This window comes from Scophthalmus maximus, chromosome 13 (assembly GCF_022379125.1).
Source record: "Scophthalmus maximus strain ysfricsl-2021 chromosome 13, ASM2237912v1, whole genome shotgun sequence".
Lineage (NCBI taxonomy): Eukaryota > Metazoa > Chordata > Actinopteri > Pleuronectiformes > Scophthalmidae > Scophthalmus > Scophthalmus maximus.
The window spans coordinates 21,775,680-21,802,756 of record NC_061527.1 but is presented as its reverse complement, the minus strand read 5'-3'; the positions used below and the strand labels follow the sequence as shown (position 1 = coordinate 21,802,756).

Genomic DNA, 27,077 nt, shown 5'->3' with positions numbered 1-27,077 from the left:
AATGGAACTGAGCATACTTTAAGCTCTTGCCATCAATTTATTGTTTTTTTTTAAAAATAAAATATTAAAAAAGAAAAAGATTATCAGACTGATCAATCACGTTGCCTTTGAGTATTTAGTTTGATGGTCCTCTCATGCGTCAAAGACTTGATGTGACAAGCTGTGACAAGCAGAACAGAAAACAAACAAAGATGGAGGACACCCTAAGAGAATAAATCAGTGTCTAGACCAATTAAGAAGCTGAATAAATGTCATCCACTCTGTTGTTACCTGAACAGTATCTGATGTGTCAGTGTAATGGTGGTAAACTGAAGGACACTGTTTAAACACACAGATCTAATGGACACTTTTGGTTTAATCGAAACAAGTCGAGTTAGAAATTGCTGTGTTCCTGGCTCGCACAGGCTGGAGCAAGTAGGACTGTTACCGACATTTGGCATCCGCACACGGGGACAGCTCAGTCAGCCCACATCACAGAATGGAAACTGGCATAGACTGTAATTAGGGGAAGCTGGGGCTGGAGCTAGACCACCTTGTGGGATTTGTTTATTCCTTGGAACTTGAAGTCTCGCACTACCGCTTTGAGTTTTTTATTTTTTATTTATTTATTTTTACTATTTTTAAAATTAGTTAATAACGGATTCTTTTTGATCTTTAACTAGCGGTACCATTTTTTTTATGTTTGCCCAGGCGAACGGAGTGTTTCATGCCAACCTCACGCTCCAAGACCCAGAATGCAAAGCAGCAGTCAATGCCACCCACTACACGCTGGAAACTCCTCTGACTGGCTGTCAGACGACCGTATTTCCCATGCATGGTAGCGCTATGGCCCTCCACATCAACTCTGTGAGTATAATACATGTTATTACGCTGCAGCTTTAAACAAGTCGTGCAGATAAACCCGTCCTTGTGTAGGACATGAAAACAAAAGATGTGTTTTTTAAAGTTGAACGACTATTAAAAGAAAAACATTTTTACGGGGCGGTTATGCTTTCCACACAGACATAGCCTGACCGCAGAAAGGTGATGAGGAAATGTTTGGAGCTTTTATACTCTGTAACTGTGACTGTGAAAATGTCTAATGTGCCCAGAGAGGTGAAGACATACTGCACGGGTGGGGTCTGCTGGTACGATGTCACAGTGGCCGTGCAGACATTCGCGACTCTCATGGATACTTTCTGCATAAATCAAGCTTTAGTGTTCTTCATAAGGCCTGAATTTTATCTTCCGATTAACAAAAATCCATACTGATGATTTCATTGGCGAAGCCTACGTTGTTAGCTGTTGCTTAGTACCATCTAGGATGTGACTGCTAAATTTGTCACATTACCTGTTCATGTGAATTTTTTTTTCTTGACTAGAGCCTGACCGATACTGGATAAAACACTGTTTATAAAATTAGCATTGATGTACTTAGAGTCTTGATATTTTACAGTTTACCCATATACTTTATTATAGGTCTATAAATAGAAAGAAAACAGAATTACATTAAAATATGTAGAACTTGAATTAAGAAATAAACACATATTTTTCTATGTAGAATATTAACTATATGGACGATATCGGCAAACATAAATGCCAAAACGGATATGTCTGCCAACCGATAAATTGGTCGGGCTCTGGTTTTTGACACACACTGGACCCGTTAAAAAGGAGACAGGTAAGGGACTTTCAGCACAGAAGTTGACAGTGTGTCCTCAAATGTCCTTAATGTCAGCTGCTGTGAATGGGAAATGGCCACTCAAACATTTAGACCATGTTTCCACAAATACATCCAAAAACTGTTTTATCCTCTTTTGTGGATGAATGGAAAATAGCACGCACAGTTGCTACAGTGTCAAGTCGTGTAGTAGAAAAAAAAGCGACAGGAAAAAGGAAACGTGAGGAATCGAATTTCTGTTCCACCCGAATGTGATGGTGCACATTCACATGTTTTTTAGGGGACTCGGCATTCACACGTGACATCCCCGATTATCTTCATGATTGTGGAATGCATTCGTTCGGCGTGTTTGTCCTAACAAGCAAAGATGAATCACTTCCTACCCGACCCTGTGAGATCTTTTGTGGGGGGGAAATTTGGAGCAACGCACATTCAGTCAGAAGCCAACTGAAAACCAGGGCACAATTCCAAGGTCGTCCTTTGTTTTTGCTCTCGGATGCAGGGATAACCTCTGATCTCTGGTCAAAAGAGATTCATTTTCATTGTTCAGGCCCGCACACATCGAATATAATCTGTTCTGTCTTTGCGGCTTTTTCTCTCATGTTGTTTTTCCTTCAGCAGCAACAACAGCTCAGCTGACATTCTGTGCAGCGCTTCAGTGTCATTGAAATGTTCCTCTTACCTCATCAAATCAAAATTTTCTCAAAGCTGCGAGTGCTCATCCAAGAATCTGACGTGCCTCTGCTCTACTGAGAAATCAAAAGTATGTTTTCTGTGTTTGACCACTGCGAGTCCCACTGCTGAGACCAGAGGACATTCCCACATTTGAAATCCAACTCATTGTTTACTGAATGTTTTGGCGACCCATCTCATAGGTTAAAATCTCTGTCTGAATTCAAGCAACACTACTTGCAGCTGGATCCATTTCAAAAAAGAATCTGGAAGTGATTTTTGTGAGTTTGCCTTTCACTTAAGTGCTGCAGTGGTTTTGTGACTAACAGTGTCCTGTGTGTTTCTCAGGTCTTGATAAGTCACGCTGAGACCAAGGATGGGAGTGGTGGGCCGCTGGATAATGTGGATCTGGAATCCGGAGACGTGCTGTTCCCGAGGGACCCGGTTGACTCAGAGAGGACGTTCACCGAGCCCACGGAGCGCCAGTCTGCCATAGTGGTGAGAAAGTGGACTTATTATTATTGTGGTTATCTCCCTGTGTGAGCTGCAATTTATCACAGGGTGAAAGTTGACTACAACTGATCACCATCAATCATGCTCAGTTAGAAGAAACTCTGTTTCCCAGAGTCCCTTGGTGCTGGTAAAAAAAAAAAAACAACCTCATCTGGCATCTGATATCTCTCCTCTCTTTCCATGATGTCTTTTTCATGAACCTGAGCTGACATTTTCCAATTTCTCCATATTCTTCTCTCTCCTGACTTATTTTCCTTTGTCTCATCCATCCCTGGTCTCCAACTTATTGATCTTGTTTATACAGTATTTTCTTGGCTTCCGTCCCTATTTCATGTGGTGAAACATTGAGACACAGTCATGTCGGGTGAGGGCGCTCAGCGATGGAATCTGATGTCAGATCCCCGCTGATATTTGTGTTGGCTCTGTTTCTTGCTCCCCTCCCAGTTCAATTGCACATACAGAAAGAACCAGGGAACCTCGGAAACGCTTCCCAGGATTGTACCGGGACCGTCCAGGCAGCCGGTCAACAACATGACGTTCAGCATGGATTTGTACAACACGTTGTCGTCCGACGACGCGTCCCGCCAGGCCTACTTCACTGTCTCGCAGAATCAGCAAGTCTTTGTTGAGGTACGCAATTCTCATATCAGTGCCATGTGTTCTTTGCAGATTAATGCAGTATTTCTCTTATTTAAGTTGTGTTTTTGTCTCTAAATTTAAGACTTTCACCACAGCAGAGAAAACAATGCTCAGTGTACTCTTGTCTGGGATTTTAGCTCTTCCTGCTTGGATCCACCAGGCATCCACAAGGTCAATTTGTATTTTGTCTGGTTGGGGGCTCAAAAGCTAACACTCACTTTCACCCATTGTATCTCCCATTTTATGTGCCTGTCTGGCTCAAAATCCCCGGTTGCACAACCGTAATTATGGAGGTCATGTAAGAGACGGCAAAGACTCGTACTCCGAGGCCCCTTTGAAGAGGTGATTCATGACGCTATCAGCGGGAGATGCTTCGATGACAGTGTGGACACAGAGCCAGCAGGTTACAAAGAGATTTCTGTGTGCGAGGCTTTGGCGTGAGCCTCTCCTCAGAAGTCACACTGTGCTGAGACCTGACCCCGAGGCTGTGGCCAAAAGGGGCACAAGTGCACTTTGATTCTCACAGAGTGGCTTTTTGTTCGCTTGAGACGAGCCTCTCCCTAGTTGTGCTCGTGTGATATATTGTTGCAAATATGTGTGTAATCGCACTCAAGTTCTGCCATAGATTATAAGCCTTATTTAAATATTGTTTCAATGCGTCTGTGTCTGTTTTCACTCTGGCCAAGACCTCTCTGATGAGGATACCACTACTAGCAATCCGAAAGAAGGAAAGAGGAGGAATAATAAGTCAAGGGGCTGTCTCGTGGTCACGCATGGAAAGATATTACTACCAGTCTAACTGAGACTGAAATACTACTTGAAGAAATCTGTTTGACTTCCTGACTTGTGTCAGTACCATGGCGGTGGTCGTCGATGTGGTTTCCAGACACTCAAAAGCGGCAGCTCGACTCTGACGGATGGTTCAGTGAGCAGCGATGAAAACGGTGCACATCTTTTCTTGAGCTGTGGACTGAATTAAACAGTTATCATTATGCTTTTTGGGAATTTGATCATTACTTAATGTTTTCCCTGCCCCACCCAAATTTGGAATATAGACAGGTATTTATTTTGGCCACTTGGGTGAAGCTTGGTGCAGTTGATATAGCTAATGTCTAAGCAAACGTTTGCCTGTTTACTTATTCAGACACAGCCCAACATTAGCATTCATACAGTGTGGAGGTCTGTCTGTTGAACCATGTGTTAACTATCTCAGCTCCCTTTACATTAGTTAACTAAGATATTTATACATAGCAATGATATTATTCATGATAATCCATAATAATAAGAATGATTTTTGCAGTTCCGAACATTTTCTACCTTTTCTAATGCAAATTATTCCAAAATATGAATTTAGTATTTTTCCACTGTTCATCGGGATCCTTACTATGCATAAAAAATGGGGTTATGAATAGATGGTCACAAAGTACGAGGGCAGTACGAATGACTGTGTTGTTAACAAAATGAATTAGTCAATTTACATGAACACACTTATCATCAGAAATAATCATGAATCCATGCATTTGAAGGATAAATGTTTTTCTTCTCTCTGGTGCGCTTCAGATCACGTCGACCGCATCCGATCCTGATGTGGGGTTTACCATCATATCGTGCTCCGTCTCTCCCAACTCCAACCCCAGTACGGCCTCGGAGTACACTCTCATCGAGACGGTCTGTCCCACCGATGACTCCGTCAGCATCTACCCGCAGATGGACTTCCCTCTCCCTCATCTGCAGATGGATAAGAAGAGCTTCAGCTTCACCTTCAACTCCAAGTTTAATGTGTCCCTGCTTTTCCTGCACTGTGAGATGTCCCTGTGCTCCAAGTCTCAGAGCAGCCAGAGACTGCCGTCGGTATGCAGTGTGACTTTTTATTCTTTTGCACGTTTAATGATTCGACTGTAACAAGCCATCGAGGTTGTTGTAGTCTCTCCAGGCCCGTATAGCATTAGCAGGGTTTGTTTGAGGAGAAGTCAGCGTTGCAGTGCAGCAACCTTGCTCTGGCTCGGCACTACGAAGTCTGAACCCAAAGCTAGCAACGAAACATGGAGCGACGGAACGCTTGCCAAGTATCCAGCTGCAGAACGAAATAAGCATCGGCCTTAGCCTTCGTATTCATTTTTCACTTCCTGTGTAATCTGTCCAACTCATACACTCTCTTGCAAGTTATTTCCTCTACTTTAAAAAATAGAAAAAAAAGAAGAAACAAAAGAAACTTTTCCCAGTTGAAGCAGTGGTGAGGCAGTGGTGGCCCGAGGCAGGATTGTGAGGCTAATTGTTTCGCTCTGATAATGACCAGGGTCACGTCGAGGCAAAACAGTTTGGCATTTGTTTAATTTCCAAGTTCAAACTTTTTGCTAGGTATGACAAAAGCAATTTACTCGAGGTTGAGAAATGTTAATTCGAAATCCCCTTTTCGCAGATAATTAATCCCCCTCTTGTGAGTACTTTCCTCACGGTCAATTAAGTAGTTTATGGGGATCTTGTTGTATGATCTTATTTTCCTCCAATCTCATCCACACAGTGCCTACAGCCCGGTGAGAACTGTGATTCTCTGAACGTGAACAACATCCTCAAGATGGTGATGAACAGCAAGACATCTACCAAGCCACTGGTAGTGGTGGATGGCCCCGATCAGCCCGACCTAACAGGTCAGTGAGAGAAAAAGGAAAAACGCATTCTCGCGCCCACTTGGACGTCAATGCCACGAGCTCGCGTGTGTGCTGGAAGGTCTGAGTATGGGAGAGGGCGATAAGAAACTCACTCTCGGGGCGAAGGAGTCAGAGAACGCCCCGTCCAGGGCGCTTGGAGATTACACCGACCCACAAAGCACTGCACATCACTTCCGCACATCTGGCCGTCGTTAAGTGTGTGTGCGTGTGTGTGCACATTTGGTGTTCGTTTACGTTAAACATCTGTGCACAAGTGTGTGTGTGTGTGTGTGTGTGTGTGTGTGTGTGTGTTTGTGTGTGTGATTTCTTTAGGGTGTGTGTACATACGAGCATGTTGTTGACAGCAGCAAAGGGGAGTGTGCTTACGCTGAGGCCCAGTTCGGCTGCTCTGGACCAGTCCATGCTCGGGGAGAGGTGGAAAAAGAGGAGTCATGCAGCATCAAGCTCCAGTTGTTTTCACTTAGGACCTTCACTGTGGCCTCCACTTTCCACTAGAGAAGGGGGAGGAGGGAGGCGTGTGTGTGTGTGTGTGTTCGCGCACGTGTGTGTGTGTGTGCTTGAGGGGAGTGGTGGCCCTCTCACTGGCCTTGGGAATCCGGGGTCTGAAGGCCCCCTCGACCTTCCACTTGTTTAGTTACTCATTCGCTCCGACACCGGCTGTATCTCGGGGGCCGCGAATAGCGATCTGAGGGAAGGAGCAGACCGCGGGGAGGGTCCTGAGGTCACCGCCGTCACATTTTACTAATTATGAGCTCAACTTAAGACGCGGGTGATATCATGAATGACCAGAGCATTTCATTTTAAACATCCCCTCTGAGCAATGACACCAACAAGAGACCTGTGGTTAGTCTGAGTCAGCGTTATTGACTCGTATCCAACGTTATATGAGTTGGGTCCGGGTCACGTCATTTGAGCGTGTGAGCTAATAACCGAATGGTTAAACATCAGCACGGCCGATCCAGGCTTATTGCAGATTTGCTGTATCGGTGTGTACGTCAAATGATAAATGTGCTCTTGGTCATTTCAAACAAAAGCTGTGGAGGCATCGTGATTTTAGAAACGGGGGGACCGAGGGTATCTTCATTTTTCCACCATCTTTACTGCAGCGATACAAAGATGCTATAAGAAAAACTTTGGGGCTAAACACCCCACCCTGCCAGTGGAGGCCTGTGTCAGAAATGATTCGGGGGCATCTTGGGTAGCCAGCAAAATTCTTGCGACGACCCCTCAGATCTGCCCATGACGACAAGTTATATCCCACTCAGTTTGATCTGAGACATTTACTCACTTTTTACTCATTAGTCATTCTTTATTGATTATTATTAAAATTGTTTAACTGAATTGCAGAAGTACCCAGATTTACTGGTTCCAGTTTCTGTTGGTGTTAAATGATTTGAACTGAATATCTCTGGGTTTGAGATAAAGGACCTTTAAAAAATGTTTCTGTATCTTGTGTTTGAACTCAAAAAAACAAGAGGAAAATATTCTTTTAACTCTACGATACTGTTATTGTTGCCAGCCTTAAAAAATCGGATATCGGCCGGGGCCGACTCGTGTGAGGAGTGGGAGTTGATCAGGGAAATTGCTGAACAGAATTGGGTGTATTTATTACATTTTAATTGGACTTTGGGTTTTCACCGCCGGGCAGAGAGATGCCTCATGGATGCAGTCACGTTTCAGCAGCAGAAGTGCCAGTGTTGATGTTGGAGAAGTCACGGTGGAGGATGCTGGTGAGCAGGGAGCCTTGAATCTGCAGCAATGGGCGAATGAGCAAACTGAGCGCGGCCAAAGCAGGCAGCAGGACGCACTGCACACCAGTGTGCCAGTGCAGCAGGGTTATTTTTCCATGGAGGAGATTAAGTAAACACATATAAAAACTCAAGGGCATTGCTTATGGTAGGATGGCAAACAAAACAAGCAGCCTTTTCAAGGGGCCACGGTCCTGGGCCTGGGCTGCGTACCAGAGAGCTGAACTTGATCTACAAATCAAAGAGGGGCCACTTGTGGCCAACCCGGTGCATGGAAAAACATTACAGCCTCAAAGCACTGCCATCAAAAGTAGTCTTAGTGCTTCACAACATCCATAAATCTTATCCTCTTTTTTTTATTTTATTTTTGCTGGTAACATTCAGAAAAAGCTGAACAGTATCATTTGTTTGAGACGTTGGCAGAGCGGATTGTTACGGCGGTACAACATGTATCACTTATTTTAAGTCTGCTCAGAGTAAAAGGAGAAGGAAAAAAAACTTTAATGTCAGGGTTGTTGTATTAAAAATATCGGACGGGCGGGAAACGGCAGCATGTAAAATAAAACACGACCTCGATTGCTCGTCGTCTAAGTCGCTATATTCTGTTCTAAAAGTCACCTCGCTCCACATGGGCCGCTGTAGTCACTGGCCTCGTATCACGTAGCTTATCATTAAATCATTAACATCATTAAAGTTATCATAAAACTCAAAACTTTATTTAAACCTCAAAAGAAAAGGGTGTTTGAAGTTGTGCTTGGGTTAGTATTTATGCCTCAGCAGAATGTGACATAAAAAAACAAACATCTGTCTTAATATATCTATGTATATAACAACTGTGTATTATCTGTTGTACAGTATGGGGTGCTAATGTCCGTATCGGCCCGAGCTGACAAACTGCAGCTGGTTCTGTACGGTATGAAACCTCAGTGTCAAGAGTCTTTGCCGAAGTGACGTCAGTGGCCCCGGCCCTCCGTGACGAGAGGTCAGGGTTGAACGAAAACAAATCATTACGCGGCACTGCTCCTTCATTCCATCGCAAGCAAACTTTACATAAACAGATGGCCTTCATACAGATATCGGTGTTCTCCCCAACTCTGGTTTGAAGCTGCAAAACACGAGGCATGAGTTTAACTTCTGAAGCGCCGTCTGGTTCTGTTAAAGCAGGGACCATAAGTCAAACCCTGAAAGAGGCCCAGGAGCACATTGTTCCCCCCGCAGACATCAGGGCATTATTACAGATTTTGTTAGAGCGGAGTCGGATAAATTATTCGAGTGTCAGGTTATGCGATTTCAGTTCAGTGTGCTTCTCTTCTCTTCTGCTCGAGGGGGCTGAAAGCAAGAATCGCTGCTCACTCTCTGTATTCTTAGCACAACAAGTCACACTGCGTAACACTGGAGCGGAGGATTAAGGAGGCTGATGGCAGAGAGAGAGAGAGAGAGAGACAGAGAGAGAGAGAGGACGTCCTCTGGCTATCGTCCCCTCTGAAATGAAAAGTCTTCTCTGATGACCCGTCGGTGTTCTGTCCAAGAATAGCACCCATTGTGCCAGAGTCTTGGACGCGTACCAGACTTGCCCCTTGAGCTCGCCCGTACACAAGCGCCTTTGTGTTGTTTTTTTAAGACATCATTACAGTTAATTTCAAGTTTTGAAGGCATTCCAGATGGCTTGAAAAATAAAGGGGTAAGCGGAACGAGTCGGTGTCAGAAGGTTCATCCTTGGCGACGCTGTCCGGTTACGGAAGAGCAGCTCCCTTTTTTTTCCTGGTCTAGGTTCCTGTATCACATTCCACGGAGAGCCTCTTATCAACACTTTACAATATCAGTGGCTGACATGCTAAGAGCTCAGAGCGTGTTTTATATCCATTTTTAATTCATTGATTATTTAATGAATCATTTCATTCATTTGAATGTAAACTGTAAATCAGTATACATAATGGTCAACATACATTTTTCTCTTCTTTTGTTAATTTTGCAGCTACTCCTACGCAGAAAGCCCCCCAGAGCCCACAGGAACATCCTAATCACAGTAAGCTGTCTTACAGAAGTGTCTTTCTTTATTATCCTCGTTATTTCTATTTTTTACTCTTTGTCATGCTGTATCTTCATGTGTACATAGGTGATTGTTGTGGATCTCCACAGTGGCCAGTATTTGATAAATAAATGGGAAATAATGAGACTATTAATCATCTGAATGAGTCGTGTAGAATATACAAAGGAACCATTATAAAGTCAACCAATTCAGGAAATGATTACATCTTAGCCTCATGTTGTTATTTTTTTTGCCACAGTATAAATTTCACATGTCACATTTGATTTCGTAATGACACATTTATAAATTTTACACAACTTATCCATGGGGTTATTTAATAATCTCTTATTGATTTATTGAATTTTCAGGGCAACAACATGTATTAAGTGTGTGGTTTATTTATTTTTCCTAGACACTCTGTATGTGCTGGACACTCCAATGGTGGTGGGAATCGCCTTTGCCGCCTTCGTGATTGGGGCTCTGTTGACCGGAGCGCTGTGGTTCATCTACTCACACACAGGTAGGTCCCTTACCTTCTGCTCCCGATGCCCCGGCTCGCCTTTCTGCACTAATGAAAAAGATAGAATGCAAAGGAATGTGTGTGCGTCTCGGTGCCAGAAATGTGCCTCTGGGATCGCCAAACATCCTGCTGCTGACAGAGGTCAGTTCACAATAACATATTCACTCCTTCACTGTAAATATATCCTGTTGGTCAGCAGCAAGAGCTCTCCTCTTTCCTCCCTTTGAATGTTTTTGGGGGCTGCGGGCTGGTCAGCGAATATTCTCAGTGCACAATGGCTGGAGACGAGCTGGAAATTCCCCTTGTTGGGTGTAGCGGGCGCTCGGAGGAAAGGACACACAATCCGTCCATTAGATGCCAAGACTTTCCCCCATCATCCCCAGCCTGCCGACCCCGGCCGACCCCTGAGAGGAAGTGCGCTCCCAGCAGCCTGATGAGTTCACCGTTGCATAGAGCCGCCCTGTTCTCATTGGCCTTACTGTTGACTGGTGGTCCGCCATGCCACTGACCTGTTGCCCTCCGGCTGATCATTCCTTCATGGATATCTTTCATTGACGTGGTTGAGTTTAGGCGCCAAGTCTCTTCAGAAAGTACAACAACGTGAGTGTTTAAGTTTACAGTTCTGAAGGAGGTCACAGTTTGACCGCGCTCGCATGGTTGAGGTGGTAAATCTTTCTCCCTGATAGCTGTGAATTCAGCAGCCGTACAAACACTTGTCAAAATGGTCAGAGTATTACAAACTGTTTAAAAGTCCAGTCATGCTCAGTCACACTGAAAAAGTGTTTACTGAGCATGATTTCATTTAGCAGGAAAGATCGGCTGTCAGATTTTGGAACCCCTTATCTTTATCACAACATTGGCACTGGCTCCTCTTTAGAGAGTCACTTTATTTAAGCTTCATGGGCTTCCTGGAGTTACCAACTATGAAAAAAATATGGTCAAATTTCCAAATGCGTTAGATGTAAAAAGTGAACATGTATATAGAGAAGGTGTAAAGATAGGAGTTATGAAAAATAAACATAGCCAAGACTCTGTACAGACACATGTTCTTGTTTAGGTTATTTGAATAGGCCTCAGTGTAGGGTAACTATGGGTAGACTTGTTTGTCTTGGCTGATATTACCTTATATGGCAACATTAACCCCAAAATGTAAATCCCCAAAACAACCACCAAGAATATCAGTTCACAGTATAATTGTAAATCTGCGTAAAGAGTGATGAGACATAAAAACAGACTGGGGTCTATCCCCTCAGGATCTGAGGACAATGTCCCTGGCCTCTCGAGAAACAGAACTCAAAGTAACAAATAATCACTGGTGTATTTTTTCGTCCATCACAGATTAATTCCATATAAGGCAATCAGAGTAAAAATAAAGGCTGTAAAAACAACATTCGGTATAATTTGGCATTTTGCTCATTGTCTTCTGCCAGGCCTGGAGTTTACCTCTGCCAAGAGATCTGCTCTGCTCGTCCGCGCAGCTGGTGAAATAAAATACAAAAGAAGAAGACAAATCTAACCAGTGGTGGATGGTGCAGTTACATGTCACACATATGGCTACTCAGAAATTCAAACATACGCCACAAGATCAGAAATGAATGGGGGTAGCACACAGATACGCTACCTTAACAACACCAGCTTCCTTTTTTGACCTGCATATCTGGAACCACCACTGGACATTCGTGGTACTCAGAGGATGAACCCTTGACTGTTTCTCCAGTGCTTACACGAGGCTGGTGTTTGTAGTTTTGAGTTAAATTCTCTCATCTGTTTTTTGTTCCTGGATTTTTCTAGGGAATTGGCTGAACAAATGTATGTTCCCTTTCAGGACGAGTTGTAATACCTTGGGTCCCTTCACTGCTAAACCAGTTCAATCATTAGGTCAAAATATGAATGTGTCCGATAACTTGAATTTATGACCAATACCTGGGACCTCTCTGCATCTCTGTCTCCTTCTATCTCACCTTGAGTGAGTTGCGGCAACCTTCCGTCTGCACAGATGTGATTTTTTTCTTGTAGGTCAGGTCTGTCTTGGCACATTTCCCACCCGAGTCGCTCCATCTTTGCAGCAGTCCATCACGCCTGTCGGAGCTTAGTGATCCACAACTCTCCTCTTCTTCAATTTAAAAAAAAAAAAGGCCCCAACATACCTGGAGTCAGATGTGATTGGCTAGACTGATGAGACTGACGCAAATGAGAGACAATTGTATGATCTTTCACTTATATACCTTGTTTAAGACGCCGTAAACTTGACTGTGTCGACTGTGCCGTTTTGCTTTGGCCTGAGATTTTGCTTACGCTTTTGTAATTCCCCCGTCCAGAGGTTAAATTGTCTCTGGGCGAGACATCTGTCTCCAAAGACTGGACACAGAGTATGTTCAGCATGTCCTCGTGACATAGAAAAGCTGCCTTTATCTCCACTATCGAGAAAGATAATATTGGACTTGGGAATTTGTATTTCCTCGGACGGACGAGGTGAATCCGAGTCCCTTTGTTTTGCGGAGAGCTCGATCCCGCTGGCAGCTCCGCTCTGGTAAACATTAGCAGAACTGAGCTGGGGCCCCCGAAGAGGGACCGCGATGCAGGATCGCCTGTGGACACACATGCTGCTTATCACATACGCAAGCGCTCGTACACACTGTAACACACCGCGCACTGCAACCTGGATCTAAAAATCGTTGTCTGTGATAGATTCCTTTCTGTGCGCGCTCTCAAACTACGCCACGAAGCAACCAGGGCACAGTCCGCAGCAACAGTTGTGCGTGCAGCTCAGATTAAACACAGACGGGGCCTTAATTCAAACGCTGTTCGTTGTGTGTCAGAGATGTTTTTTCGCAAACAAACGTCAGCGCTTTTTTATTTGCCCCCCCCCCCCCCCCCCTCATTTAAGCGTTGGATCCCGAGAGTCCCCGAAATTACTTGCTTATTTAGATGTGGAACAATAAACCAGTCAGTGGTTTGCGCTCCAGTCAGAAAGCCCTCTGTTGTGTTTGCTGGGCTTTATCTGCTAAAGCCAGGCTAATTGATTCCAGATAACCCCCCCAAAAAATGAACTCCATGAACGGGAAGCCCTCCTCGTCTCTTTCTGTCCGAAATGTCGTCCGTCAGAGACGATGGGACCGGTTGTTTTTGGCCTTTCCGAGGTGACATTTGTCGCATCCCAACAGTTTTAAAAGGCTCCTATGTGCGTTTGAAAAGGTGGAAGCTGGGACAGACGCAGCCCGGAGTTCTTGTACACATTTGCACACTCGCCATGTGTTTTTACTTGAGCAAGAGTGAATTTGTCTACATTTGGGCTGCAGTAAAGGACAAGGTATTTCATTTCAACTCCAGCACAAGCTTTATGTCGAGAAGTGACGGGCATAGTAAACAGAAGAAGATTAACAGTGGAGGGTTTCTTTTCTTTCCTTCAAAGTGTACGAGAACAGAGGAACAAGGGAGGCTCCAGGGTCTTAGTCGTGCAATTTGTAGCTCCAAACAAATCGATCTGTCATATTCCTGCCTGCCTCTGGCACTTTCTCATCCGTACACTTGGTTTTTTTTTGTTTTGCTCTCTCCCATTGGTCCAATGCCCCCCCTGCTCCATGTCTTAGGTGAGACAGCCGGCACACAGCAGGTCCAGAAGTCCCAGCCTCCCGCCTCCGAGAACAGCAGCGCGGCCCACAGCATCGGCAGCACGCAGAGCACGCCCTGCTCCAGCAGCAGCACGGCGTAGGCCAGGTCGCTTCCCCGGCATGGGGCACTGGAAAGGGCCCGACGGTTCACAGGGGCTGGTCTGTTGATGTCCCTCCGTGACAGGAATGATTATTTTGCGGCGGACGTGGTGGGAGCAGAAAAAAAAGATTATACATCATTTAAAAAACAAACAAACAAGAAAACTCACATTAACACCTGTAGTTCTTGTGTCAGGCCCCTCGTGCCCCCACAGTTCTGCCCCGCAACCTCACCTCATATCTAGTACAAAAAAAAATCTACAAGAAAAAATGTGAGTGTATACCAGACATTTGCTTTTCGAATCCAAAAGCTGCTTTTTTTTTTCTCCTGCCCACAACAGAGCCCTCTGTTTTGACCTTAGATGGTTCGATTCAGGCTGTTTGTAAAAAAAAAAAAAAATTTAAAAAGCAGGTGCGCGCCAACAGCGATGTCAGTATTAGTGAGTGCACCGTAGCACATTACTCGATGCGCCGCGCCGCCGTCAACATGGTGAAGCGGCGAAAGCAACCACTATCAACACGCGGACAAAAGTGCAGTACGAGCGGAAGTCATCGCCTCGAGCCACAGAGCGACAAGCGGCTTTTTTTCAAAGACGGCGGGACAGTGCTGGGCATTGAATGTATACAGAAGAGTAAATGCCCCCCAAAAAAATGAAAAAAAAATGTGAAAGAAAACTGTGAAAGTCACGCTGATGAAATCCCACGTACCATAATGTATCCTTTAAACTCATTCTGCCCTCGTAATGGATTTATAGACACATTTTACCAAGTGATTTCTGTATAGTAGTTATAGGAATGCATCTCAGTAGGTCATAGGTGTTCCACAACTTCACAGGGGCATTATGGGATCCCTATTGTTACAGCAGTAGTTTTGGTTTTAATGGATCAGTTTTGGGAACTGTGACGTGTGGCTTCAGCGCCACACTAAACACAGACGCGAAAGCAAATGATCATATTTCCCAAAATTATTCTTTTAATATGTGTATACTGTTTATATTTCTGTAAATACTGTACATACTCCGAAAATGTCATGAAACAGATTGTGAAAATTATGTTTTTTTTCGTACTGGACAGTGTAAGGTCCAAGGTGTCGCCACGTCATATGTTAAAAGTTACAAAATAAGCACCACTGATTACTATTTCCATTACAAATCAATGGGTTGGTTACTTTTACAGTTAATCGTTTTAGTTGTTTGGTTGAGAATATAGTGAGAAATGCTCATCAGACCAACACATCCTCACAGGAGCTGTAAAAAATGAATATTATTCCCTTGATAAATATGGAGAAATGATGACTATATTTCGATCAATTGACTCACAGATTATTCAGCTAGTTGGAGTGTTGTCAGACACCCGGAGCCCAAGAAAGAGTCGTTTTGTTATTTTCATAAAGCCAAATGTTCCGTGTATGGATTTTCGTTATCACCTTTTTTTTGTCGTAAATCTTGGCACTGACCATGTTGAATAAGCTGTAGCTGAAAAGTGTTGTTTTTTTTACGAACATACGACTGCCCCACCGTGTCAGAATAGCGTGAATGTTTGCTGTAGTGCCTCCCTTCATCAACCTGTATGTGCTCTTATCAGAATCTGTGTGTGGGGCTAACTGGGGAATCGGAGAGAGAAGTTTTAACCGTGTCTCCGTCGAGGAGCAACAGTAAAAAAAAGCTGAATGTACGTAATCTCAAAGCTTTTAATCTTCTTTTCTTTTCTTTTTTTCCATATGTAAACATGTATAAAGCTTTCTACAGAGGGAACAGAGTATAAATATATATATTTGTGTATAAAATTATATTTTGGAATATATTTACAGAGAGAAATCTATTGTTGTCTACGTTTGTATTAAACTGTGAATTTGTGGATGTGCTCATTCATAACACACGTCCGTCGAGGATTCACGTAGATCATTCATAGGAGCCTCGTGGCATAAGTTATGACACTTTGAATCTGCAATTATAGAGCTCTTTTGTTAAATAATGAAATTGTGATTTCCTTACAATAAATAAAAGTCGAGTTGATTTCAAGAATTATATCTTTGAAACTTTCATTTCAAATTTTTTAATGAAAGAACGTGTCATAACGCATGTAATGAGACCGAAATGAAGACTACATATAAACGGTAAAATGTATTGTTTCTTCTGCACATCTGGAAGAAATGCTTCCACAGCTCCTATGTTTTGTTTCATCGTCCATTGTAGTTTTGTCGTCGCATTTTCCCACTTGGCAATAACGTCTCGTGCCTGAAGCTGTCGCGTATTGGTTTTGCAATTTTGTATAAATCGTTTGGGGTTTTTTTTTTACTCAAATATTTTCACATGAAGTAAATAAATCAGATTTGTACCTTTTCAATCAGCATCTCAAATATCAATTTCATATGCTCGAAGATGAGCTGTAGCAATGACTGTTTAACAACTCTTTTTTTTCTTCATCGTAACGTTAGAAAGGCTCACATAACCCCCTGTTTTCTTCCTCCCATTGTCATAACCAATGACACCTATCTCCTTGAGGTCGTGACAACCACATTCCATCAAAGCTGAACCACCGATGGCAGCGGTTATTAGGTTAGGTATTAGGATTAGGTAACAAATGTGCCTGCGCTCCTTTTTCGACTGGAGAAAAATCCAACAGTTCTCTTCATTTTGGGGGGGTTTCTGGAAACCTCAGCTGTTTTCACTAACACTTGAGAAATCATTCTTTATTAACTTATATTATAGAGCCACTTGGTTTCGGGGCAACACGAGACCATCAGTGTTTGTTTTGCCCAGGCCTCGGGCCAGGAGGGGGGGGTCCTCGGGTTGCTCAGTTATGTGGTAAATATACAGAAAAGGGGGCATGTTGTGCACTGCTGCGGCGTTATTGTGAACAACAACAACAACAACAACGCTGTGTCCCACTGTACACAGAATATACTCTCCGTGTCTCACAGGGCGTAAATATAATCAGCGGCCGTTGTGGGACTGAGGCTTTTCTCCACATTCCTGCAGTTCTGTGGTTTTTCTCTTATCGACTGTGGCGAATCCAACCTCCCCATATGTAATCCCCCCCCCCCCCCATGTCCCGCTGTGAAGCTGCTGAGCCTCGGCGTCACGATCTGGACACAATCTTCTCGTTTGAGATCATTTGGAGATTTTTTTTCTTTTCCTTTTTTTCTCGTTGGCTCAAGCTGATGATTCAACATAAACATTCCTCCCCCTCCGTTTCCCCCGGTGCATGCTGGGCAAACCACTAACCAACCCCTTCATGGCGGCGAGGAAGAATCTGTACAATGTATGATGCTGTATCACACGAGGGACAGTGAGCTGTATCACGACTGGCCCGTCCCCGATCTGAGGACCCGTGATCTGTGACCGGGGCGCGAGGCCGTCGAACCCGTCGTCGATTGTATTTGCTTGTGACCATTTGACTACCTCATGTTTTTCTATGAATGTATAATATGTGTGTGTGTGTGTGTGTGTGTGTTTTCTGCTCCTGCATGTGTGAACTCAAGAAAAGTTGAAACGTTTGTTTGTTTGTTTGTTTGTGGGGGGGGGCTGCGTGGTTTTTACTGCCGTTCACGTTCAATCTTTCTGTCTCAAAGCAAAACAAAAAAGGAAAATGAAGGGTTCCATGTTTCCCATCATGGCCGAGATCTGCCCTTTCTTCTTTGGGTGGTGGTGGGGGGGGTTTTCTTGTTGTTTGAAGTTTCTTGTTGTTTGTTTTGTAGTTACTGTTTCCTTTGGATTTAAAAAAAACAACATTTTATACGCTGTAAATATGCATGACACTTGTATATCCAATTATGCCCAATAAATTTTCGTAATAATCCACTGAGGCTATTTCTGCCATTTTGTGAGTTTTCGCAGTTGGGGGGGGGGGCACGGTGCGGACACCTCCCGCATGGATTCGGTTGGAGAACAACGAGCTGTGATAACGAGGTGTTGGGCTCGGCTCGGCCGCGGTGAAGTCATGACTCGCCTCTGGTCCGGTGAGCTCATACATGATACGGACCATGTGGGCCGCTGGCTGGAGGGGGTTTTTCGTCTCGGAGGGAGACCACTGAGATGAGTGCAACGCTCGGGGTCCCTGCCTCCTTCCCCCTCCCTCACCGGCATCTTTGCTTCTCGATCGGAGCTCCCCGGAGACGGCGGCTGTGAGCAGCGGGCCTCGGAGTGGATTGGAAAAACCTCTGTGATGATAACAGGAGGGGAAGGAGGCCAAGGGCGAACGGCGAAGCGGACCCGCGCTATGACCGGTCCGCATGTCCCAAATCCCCCTGGCCCCTCCGTGGCCTTTGTGGTGTCTCATCCGTATCTTGACTTTCCCCAGACCGCCCCCCACGCCGAGGCGTCCCCCGGGCGGCGAGGCTCTCGTGCAGCCGACGATCGTGGCATTCTTGAACCTGAAGCTCACGCACCTCGTCGAGCTGCAGATGGTGACACGAAATACGTGACGCCCCCCCCTCCCCCCTGGGTACCTGGAACACACGTTTGTTGTTCTGCAAGCGCAATCCATTCAGTCACTGATTGCACATGCCCCAAACAATAGTGCATGACAAATAAGGGCCCCCGGATCGCTGCTGGGAAAACTCCAGACACGGACGCCGAGGCGAGCTGGACTAATTTAGAGCAGACCTTTGGTTCTAAACACGATTACTTGAATTAAGTTAAGTGAGATGCTCTGGAAACTTTCTGGGCAGGGTTTACAACACCAGAGGGGAGGGGGGGGGGGGGGGGGGGGGGGGGGGACCTCACAGCACCTCCTCCTGTCCCAGGGCGAATAACTCAAAAGTGGCTGGAAGAATAACAGTGCATCAACTTTGCTTCACTTTCTGTCCAGCTGTTTGGACACACACACACACACACACACACACACACACACACACACACACGTTTCACAGAATCATAAGAGAGCAAAGCAGCTCTGTCAGCTGGCTTCGCTCTCCCATTCAATACGGTTTGTTCATATCCCAGGTTCATATTCAGTAGTGTAAATGGTAAATGGACTGTATTTATGCAGCACTTTTCTAGTCTTATCGACCACTCAAAGTGCTTTACGATATATTCACACACACATTCATACAGCGCTGCTGGTTACCTCTGTCTCATCCATACACACATTCATACACACATTCATACACACATTCATACACACGGCCGTAAGAGCCGCCAGAGGCGATGAAGGATGTTTAAGTGTCTTGCCCAAGGACACATAGGCATGCGGACCATGGGGAAGTGGGGATCGGACTGCCAACCTTCTGAACCTTGTAGCAGAAAGGAAGTTATGCAGGAAGTACTCTCTACCTGGACAGGAAATGAAGGGTAGGAAGGAGGGGGAAGGGGGATGGAAGATCAGGCACACCTGTGAAAGAGGAGTGAGAGGACCGAAAGGAGGAATTAGCAGTTTACAGCTCTGAAACAAATAAAGAGTAGAAGCTAAGAAAAACAGACGAATCATAGTTAACCGAACTGCGACGGACATCTAACACCCGGGCCACAAAGGGACCTCGCTGGACCTGAGGGTGGGTTGTGAAGATGGACCCTTGCAACTTCTGCGGACCTGCTGGAACAGCTCCGGGACCCCCGGACTGTGGTGGAAGAAAAGAAAGCGAGGCTAAGTCGGGTCTCGAAACCTTTGACCTCTGCTGGCTGCCTCTGTATACCGGCCTCCTATCATTCATGTTCACCCCCCCCCCCCCCAATTAATTACACGTTCATCCTCTCCACACACACCTTCATATTTCTATTTGAGGTCCTTATTTACCTTTGTTTAAAATTTGTGGAAGTTAAGAGACATTGATTTGGATTCCGAATTTAATTTGTATTATCATAGTGTTGGAAAATCTTAATGATTTACCTGTGTGATTATAGCCAGGGTTGGTATAACGGGCTTTGACCAAATTATTAAGGTAAAATATTTCAAATAGTGACAGGGAAATAACTTATTTCTCCTGTCTGGCGCCCAACGAGCAATTTGGTCATTTCTAGTTTACCGACGCTACAACCTACAGCCTCCTAAATCCATCCGTCTGACCATCCCCTCCATCATCTATTCATCCGTTATCTGCACTGCTTATACTTGAAGGGGTCGCAAGGAGGCCGGAGCCAAAACCTGACCGACATCTGCCGAGAGGGCGGGGTCCAACCCGGGCAGGTCGCCAGCGTATCACAGGGGGTCGACAGACGGGGACAAACAACCGCCAACACTTTACAGAAGAAGCGCAAATGGTCCCAATTGTCTTCCATCCACCTGGAACAAGAGCAAAGCAGAGGTTGTATTGCTCACGGCTGCATACATATCGCTTCATTGTGTCGCAACGTTCAAATAAGATGAACAATTACACTCAAAAAAATATATGCAAAAACCCCCAAAAAAGGTTACAGGTCCAAACCTGTGCACATAAAAAAAAAAAATGATGGGAGAATGTAACTACAATTCCCAAGATGCATTTTGGGAAGAATCATCCTTCAAATGAGCGTAACATTGGAAGTACGTTGCCGAAACACTGCTGATGAATTCAACAACCTTGTCCTCAAATTCTTTTTTCTCTCTTTCTTTTTTTTTTTAAATGTATATACATAACAATAGTGTCAGAGGCTCATGGCTATGTAAATGGGAATCTAACTTACAGTCAAGGGCTGTTCGTGATCTCTACAACTGAGAAAAACATCTGGCTCCAAAGCGGCTGGATGATTCACTTTAAAAAAAAAAATGTTTTAACTGAACATAAGCTTGGAGCTAAAAGAGGCTAAAAGCTCCACGGGGCCGAGAGGGCGGTGCGAGCCAATATTAATATGAAACACACAGATTAGTGGCGTTTTGATGGTTTATTTTTCAGAGGCTAATCAGTAACATCAGGATTCCCACCAGTGGCACACACACACACCCACACACACACACACGCACGCACGCACGCACACACACACACACACACACATGAATCAGATGTACAGTATTTAAGCATTTTAAAATCCCATTCTGCTCCGATATTCCTCCAATGCGAGTTTCAGCAAGTTGAACACAGCGAGCCACAGTCGTGCGTCCTCTGGTTCCAGTTAACAGACTTCTCCTGTTGTTGAGCGAGCTCTTCTTTGCCCCTCTGACGGAGGTGTGCTCACTTCAGCCCCTCGCTCCCCATCGCAGCTGGTTCCTATGCAGCGCAGAAATATGACTACTGCACTACGATTCCTATTGCTGCCAGTATCCATAAAACAGCCCTCTTTCTGCTGACTTGCAAACTCCGTTTTGATTGTGGCACATGGGTGCTGCATGTGTGTGTGTGTGTGTGGTTTTCTTCTATTTTTTTCATTATATTTTTTTTGATTTGAGGCCCTTGTAGGCCACTTATTGCTGGAAAACACTATAGAGTGTTTCCACTTGGACGAGAAGGCAGAAAAAAAAAATGATCCTCTGTAGCCCCAAATTACTCTGCTCATAATAAAAAAGCTCAATCATAACTGGATTTTTACCACAAACGTCTCCCAATCAATTAATGTTGAGGGTGTGTTTTTTTTCTACTCTGTACCCTTTTTTTCTTCTTCTTCATTTCCAAGAAACGCATGGACCTTTGCATGCACATATGCAATATGCATGTCCACACACACACACACACACATAATCCCTCCCCCATGCATAATTCTACTGACTGATTTGCTGCCCAAGCCCCCAAATCCGAACCCAGAAGGCATAAACAAACTGAGCCAGCCGCTCACTCTCCCAGTTCAAACTGTTTTGGACAAACGGACGTGTCTGAGCAAGCTGCTACCGCAAAACGTTAAAAAACCCAGAAAAAAGGCCCGAAAACTTGCAAACGATTGCGATTTTGACTCGTCGCGCGGGCCTCGTTTTCGCGCTCATTCCAGTCCAGACCCACCGGATCCAGGGTGCATGCGGCCTGAGCCCCGGCCACATCTCCCCCCCACGTGTTCCCCCTCGGAGGGTGGTTTGTGTTTTTCCGCTGGCGCGGTTGAAGTCGTTACCTTGCAGGAGACGGCGAGCGGCACCACGAGGCGCGTGCTGACGCATCGTTCTTCTACACTTGACCGACTGGTGGCAGCACACCCAAAGTGTCCCGGACCACTTATGGCGGACAAGCAGCTTTCGAAAACCATAATGTGCATCGGTCGCCATTTATTCTGGCCTTTTCTACCTGTCTGACGGATCCCGGAGGCGACAGAGAAACATTGGTCCACGCGCGGAATTTAACCTTCAGCAAGGTCGGGAAAATCGCTGTGAGTGACTGTTGCTACTCTGAAACTCGGAGAGAGAGAGAGAGAGAGAGAGAACGAAGAGCGACCACAGTTTGTTTTCAATAGAAGGAACTTTTGCTGTGCTCATTTGGATTCGCGCCAACACAAGCATCTCGTCTGGGGTGCAGATGACATCCACGCAGCAGATGGTGCCTGCTCCTGTGTTTGCTGCTCCCTCCTTTTTTTTTGTGCCTCTTGGTTTGTCAATCAAGCATTTCCATTATAAAATTATTCTTCTTCTTAAAAATTCTCCTCTCTACCTTACTAGTCATAAAAGTAGAATTTATTTCTAAGGGACCGGCCTTTGGCTTGCTTAGAAATATATTTATATATATATATACAAGCAAGCTATATATATATATATATATATATATATATATATATATTTAGTTGTTGGAGGAGAAATTACATATCCAATGTCTTAAGGATGAGGTTCCAGAAATCCTGACATTTGCACATGTAATCATTCTATTAAACAGCAATTTAACTGAAAAAAATACAACTAATATTAGTATGAACGTCCTGATCCCTCCCAACTCCACCTACTCAGGCTCCTCTCACAGTAAAGAGCTCCATGTTGGTGTAATGATGGTGATGAAAAAAATAACCAGGTTATTATTACAGATTCCAGGTGTTCTTGGTGTCAGGACTAACATAATGGTAATAAAAAGAAAGTGGGCGGGATAAAAGAAAACAAGAAATATCTTCTTCAAAGCTGTAGCAGCAAGAGGTGAGTTCACAGACCCGTCGCGTTTCCCGCGGACAGAATCTGATATTCCAGTTTAGTGCGACACATTTTATTTTCCAGGCAGTTCTGGTGAGGAGGATTTGACATTCAAGCCGATGCTTTGCAGTCAGTGAGTTCAGGTCATCCAGGAGGAGGTTTTAATTTCTATAATTACTCCAATAAATCAGAGATATGTAGTATTCCTGCACGTTTTTTTCCAAACCACTGGACGATGCCAAATCCCATGCTGAAGATCCATGTGTGTAATTTCACATCTATTAGATCTGCACAGATTCACACGTAGAGGCGTAGCGCAGTGCCCTGCATTCGCCTGTGGAAATTAAACAAAGACGACAAAACATCATTTTTGGGCGGACACGAGTGCGTATCCAAACAAAAAGGTTTGGGGCCGTGAGGCAAATTGATCCTCTGGAAGCCAGAGATCTTTAGTTGCAAAGACTAAAGCTGCTCTTCCTCTGGCAGATTCCCAAAAAATGTTCCGGAGGAAAAACAGATCGTGCGAAGTGTGAGATTGGAGTGAAGTGGAAAGCGAGGCCCGCGTTCAAAAGTACTGCGCAAATTAGGCTGATTTACGAGACACGAAGTGTGTCCATTAAAATGATTTGTCAAGAGCATGAACTATTCTGGTGGATATTGTATATGCAGAGATTTCAAAGATTGGAATGGTTCTTTCATTATTTTTTTGATTTTTTGAACACTTCTCGACTGAATGACAAAGTATACGCAGCTCTCACTGGTTGCGGCTTATTTGAATTTACGGTGTCTTGTAAAACGGCAGCTCGGGGAGGGCTATTGAAACCTGGCAGGTACATACGGTTGATACTGCGTGCGGATCATCTGTCTTTCAAGCACCTTCAGGAGTTTTGGCCCGGGCGGGGTTCGGGACGGGGTGTGTTTCTATATCTGGAGTCCAAAAGAGTGAACGGGCACCTTGCCATAAAGTGAAGGTGTTGAATATCATTGGGTTCATGCATTCAATTCATGTTGTCAGTTTCCATCTATAGAATTAAGCCGAATTGATACTCCTCTGAATCGGGTTGCGAGATCAAAATGTGAAAATGACTTCAACGCGACAGTCTCGCAAAACCACAAAGTGAACCTTTGACCCAGGGGACAAGCGAGTATCTTTTTTATTTTTCATTTAACCACTGACAATCTGCTCTCTGGTAAATTTCCCTCCGAAGGCAACACACACACACACACACACACACACACACGCACACACACAGCAACACGTGGGCAGGGGGAGGGGGAGGCCCAGACTTCATTAAGATTTGTTTTTCCACCCAGGGTCCCGCGCAGAGAGCTGCCCCGCCAGGTCCCCGGAGTTCAAATCTGCACTGCAAACCAAACCAAATAAGCCCGGGTCCAAGTACCCGGCTCCTAAATACAACCAGATGTCTGCCCTCGACTAATAATCAGAGAAAATACACACCTTTCCTACGGCCGGGCCAGTGGAAGCCCCAGCTGATCGGGGAGAGCTGTCATCCAGAAAACAGATGTGCAGAGATGTGTGCAGAAAAATGATGCTCGCGGCCCGAGGCGCGGCTGAAAGGTGAAGGGAGCAGAGGGTGCAGTTAAAGAAAATAGGAAGGCATATGGCGCAGAAAGGGAAGCTGCAGCTAAAAAACAAGGAGAGGAGGGATGGACGTTATGGTGTCTTAAAGTTTCGGAGTGTTAGTGTTGTAAAGTTAGCGGCTTTAAAGTTGGAAAACTGCCTCTGCCCCTGCATTATCCAGGGCCCCCGACCTATTTGATTCGTTCTGATCCGGGTCAATTTCCCTGATTACAAAACGCTGTGTGGATCAAATATTCCATCTTTGTTTTTGAATGTGTACAACTTGAAATACTGGCTTTCACTCACTGTCAATGTACACACTGTGAAATGAGATTTCAAAGAGAGAGAAGACCACATCACATTCAGAGGGAGCTGAGGGGTCTGAGTGTCAAACTGTTTTACTGCCGGGGGATCAGTCTGACGTCACGCAGCACGTCACCAGCCTCAGAGTGGGCGGGGCCGGGCTCACGGAGGCTGCGCGGGGCCGAGGGAAGAGTCTCTCACTGCGAGACCTTGTCTGGAGTGCACGTGGGGGTGAAGTACCACGTCCTACATACAACAGATGATGCAGCATTGATGAGGCTGCAGCCTGTTTCTGCCCCGTGAACTCTTCTATACCCTGTGAACTCCTTGTCAACCTCATTGTGAGGGACCGAGCAGTTAAGCACGAGGAGCCACAGCTAATTTAAAAAAAGAATAGGTTTTTTTTACCCAGAAAGAAGCAAATTAAACATATTTACACAAAGAGTTAAAGTTCTGGGCTGCACGTTGGTGTAGTGGTTAGCACTTTCGCCTCACAGCAAACCCACCAGGGTCTTTCTGTGTGGAGTTTGCACGTTCTCCCCGTGTATGCGTTGGTTCTCTCCAGGTTCTCCGGCTTCCTCCCACAGTCCAGAGACATGCAGAATGGAGGTTAGGTTCATTGAAGACTCTAAATTGACCGTAGGTGTGAATGTGAGAGTGAATGGTTGTCCGTCTCTGTATGTGGCCCTGTGATAGGCTGGCGACCTGTCCAGGGTGAACCCCGCCTCTCGCCCAATGTTAGCTGGGATTGGCTCCAGCCCCCCCCCGCGGCCCTTAAATGGATAAAGCGGTAGACGATGGATGGATGGATGGAGATAAAGTTCTGGGCCCGTGAAAGAGGTCAACCAATTAGAACTTAACTAAGGGGACATATATACTGGCTGACCAGACCAGCTTTTGACACACAGGGGAAACTTAACAACCTACCTATTGCTAATTAAACTGCACTCAGCAACCAAAACAAAATCCTTACTCAAAGGAAAATGTTAACTTATCTAAACATTGATCAAAACAAAAAGACTTTTGCATGATGTGAATCAAGAAACAACAAACACATTCAACAAAAATTGAAGCTCCCCCACGACAATGGCGGAGAGTGGTGGGGTCCAATTTCCGGCCGCCTCCCCTATAAAAGCGCTCTCGCTCCAGGGTGTCGGCCTTCTGCCCAGCCGACAGCAAGGAACCTTTCCAGGAGCGTGGAGCCTCAGACGCACGGTGAGCTCAAGGAGAAGGGAGAGTTTCGAAAAAGAACGGACTGCGCCAAAGCAACCTAAATGTGCGCGCTGCAAAGAGATACCTTTGATTTGATTCACACATTCCCTTGTCTCTGTTTCAGTTAAGTTGCCTTTCTCTATCCCCTGTGCTTTATCTTGAATGTGTTACTTCCTGTTTTAGTCTGATGTCCATGTCCTCGTGTCTCTGCACTGCCTGTTCCTCTGTGTGTTTGGTGTCTCAACCTTTCTTGTCTCCTGCCCCCCCCCCGGTGTTTTTTCATCGTGCATTTCTTTTGTTCGGTCTTCTCGTTACCCGACAGACTAAGTCTCTCTTTGTTTACCTGAATTGATTAAGCAATAGCTCGCGACAGGCCGTGGTATACGCTCATCGTACCGTCAATGGGCGTCGTGCGGCCCCGTCAGGTGTAAGGCCGGCGTTAACTGTCTTCTACATCGAGGAGCAAAACTAACACCAGTTGCAATGCGAGTTAACAATTATGCAATTAAGAGACTCAAGTGCTCAATTGATATCACAGACGTCCGTGGCAACTTCACAAGGGTTAGGCTTAAATAGTTAATGAAGGGGAAGGGGAAGGAGGAGTCCCCAGTGGAGGTGTGGCTGAGAGGATCAGATTCACCTTGACCAAAAAACTATAGGATAGGAGGCCTGAGGAACCGAGGCCGCAGCGACGCCGTACCACATTGAAAGTGGAGTCGGATTCTCTGAGCAGCGCTGTCGGCTTTTCCCAAGTCCTACGATTCCTCCTTCACACCTCTCCTTGACCTCATGGCGTTTTTCCGAGGTGGGCCAAGGAAGGACATCTCGACCGCACCCTTGCGATCAAAACAACTTGTCCCACGTCTGGAGCAGA

The 27,077-nt window shown here is 45.2% G+C and overlaps 1 protein-coding gene and 1 long non-coding RNA gene across 2 annotated transcripts in view; both read left to right on the top strand.

The window, feature by feature from the left end:
• Window positions 1–17,963, top strand: part of tgfbr3 (transforming growth factor, beta receptor III) — a 69,830-nt gene extending 51,867 nt beyond the window's left edge. The window contains exons 10-17 of the mRNA XM_035647256.2: window positions 691–846; window positions 2,681–2,830; window positions 3,290–3,475; window positions 5,045–5,335; window positions 6,006–6,132; window positions 9,877–9,927; window positions 10,343–10,450; window positions 14,041–17,963. Of these exons, the coding sequence (XP_035503149.2) occupies window positions 691–846; window positions 2,681–2,830; window positions 3,290–3,475; window positions 5,045–5,335; window positions 6,006–6,132; window positions 9,877–9,927; window positions 10,343–10,450; window positions 14,041–14,162 (1,191 nt within the window). The 3' untranslated portion in view covers window positions 14,163–17,963. The remainder of the gene's footprint in view (window positions 1–690; window positions 847–2,680; window positions 2,831–3,289; window positions 3,476–5,044; window positions 5,336–6,005; window positions 6,133–9,876; window positions 9,928–10,342; window positions 10,451–14,040) is intronic.
• LOC118318015 lies at window positions 10,461–12,613 on the top strand. The gene is made up of 2 exons (XR_004795602.2): window positions 10,461–11,050; window positions 11,881–12,613. It is a non-coding gene; the product is annotated as an uncharacterized LOC118318015 (long non-coding RNA).
• Window positions 17,964–27,077: the final 9,114 nt, after the last annotated feature.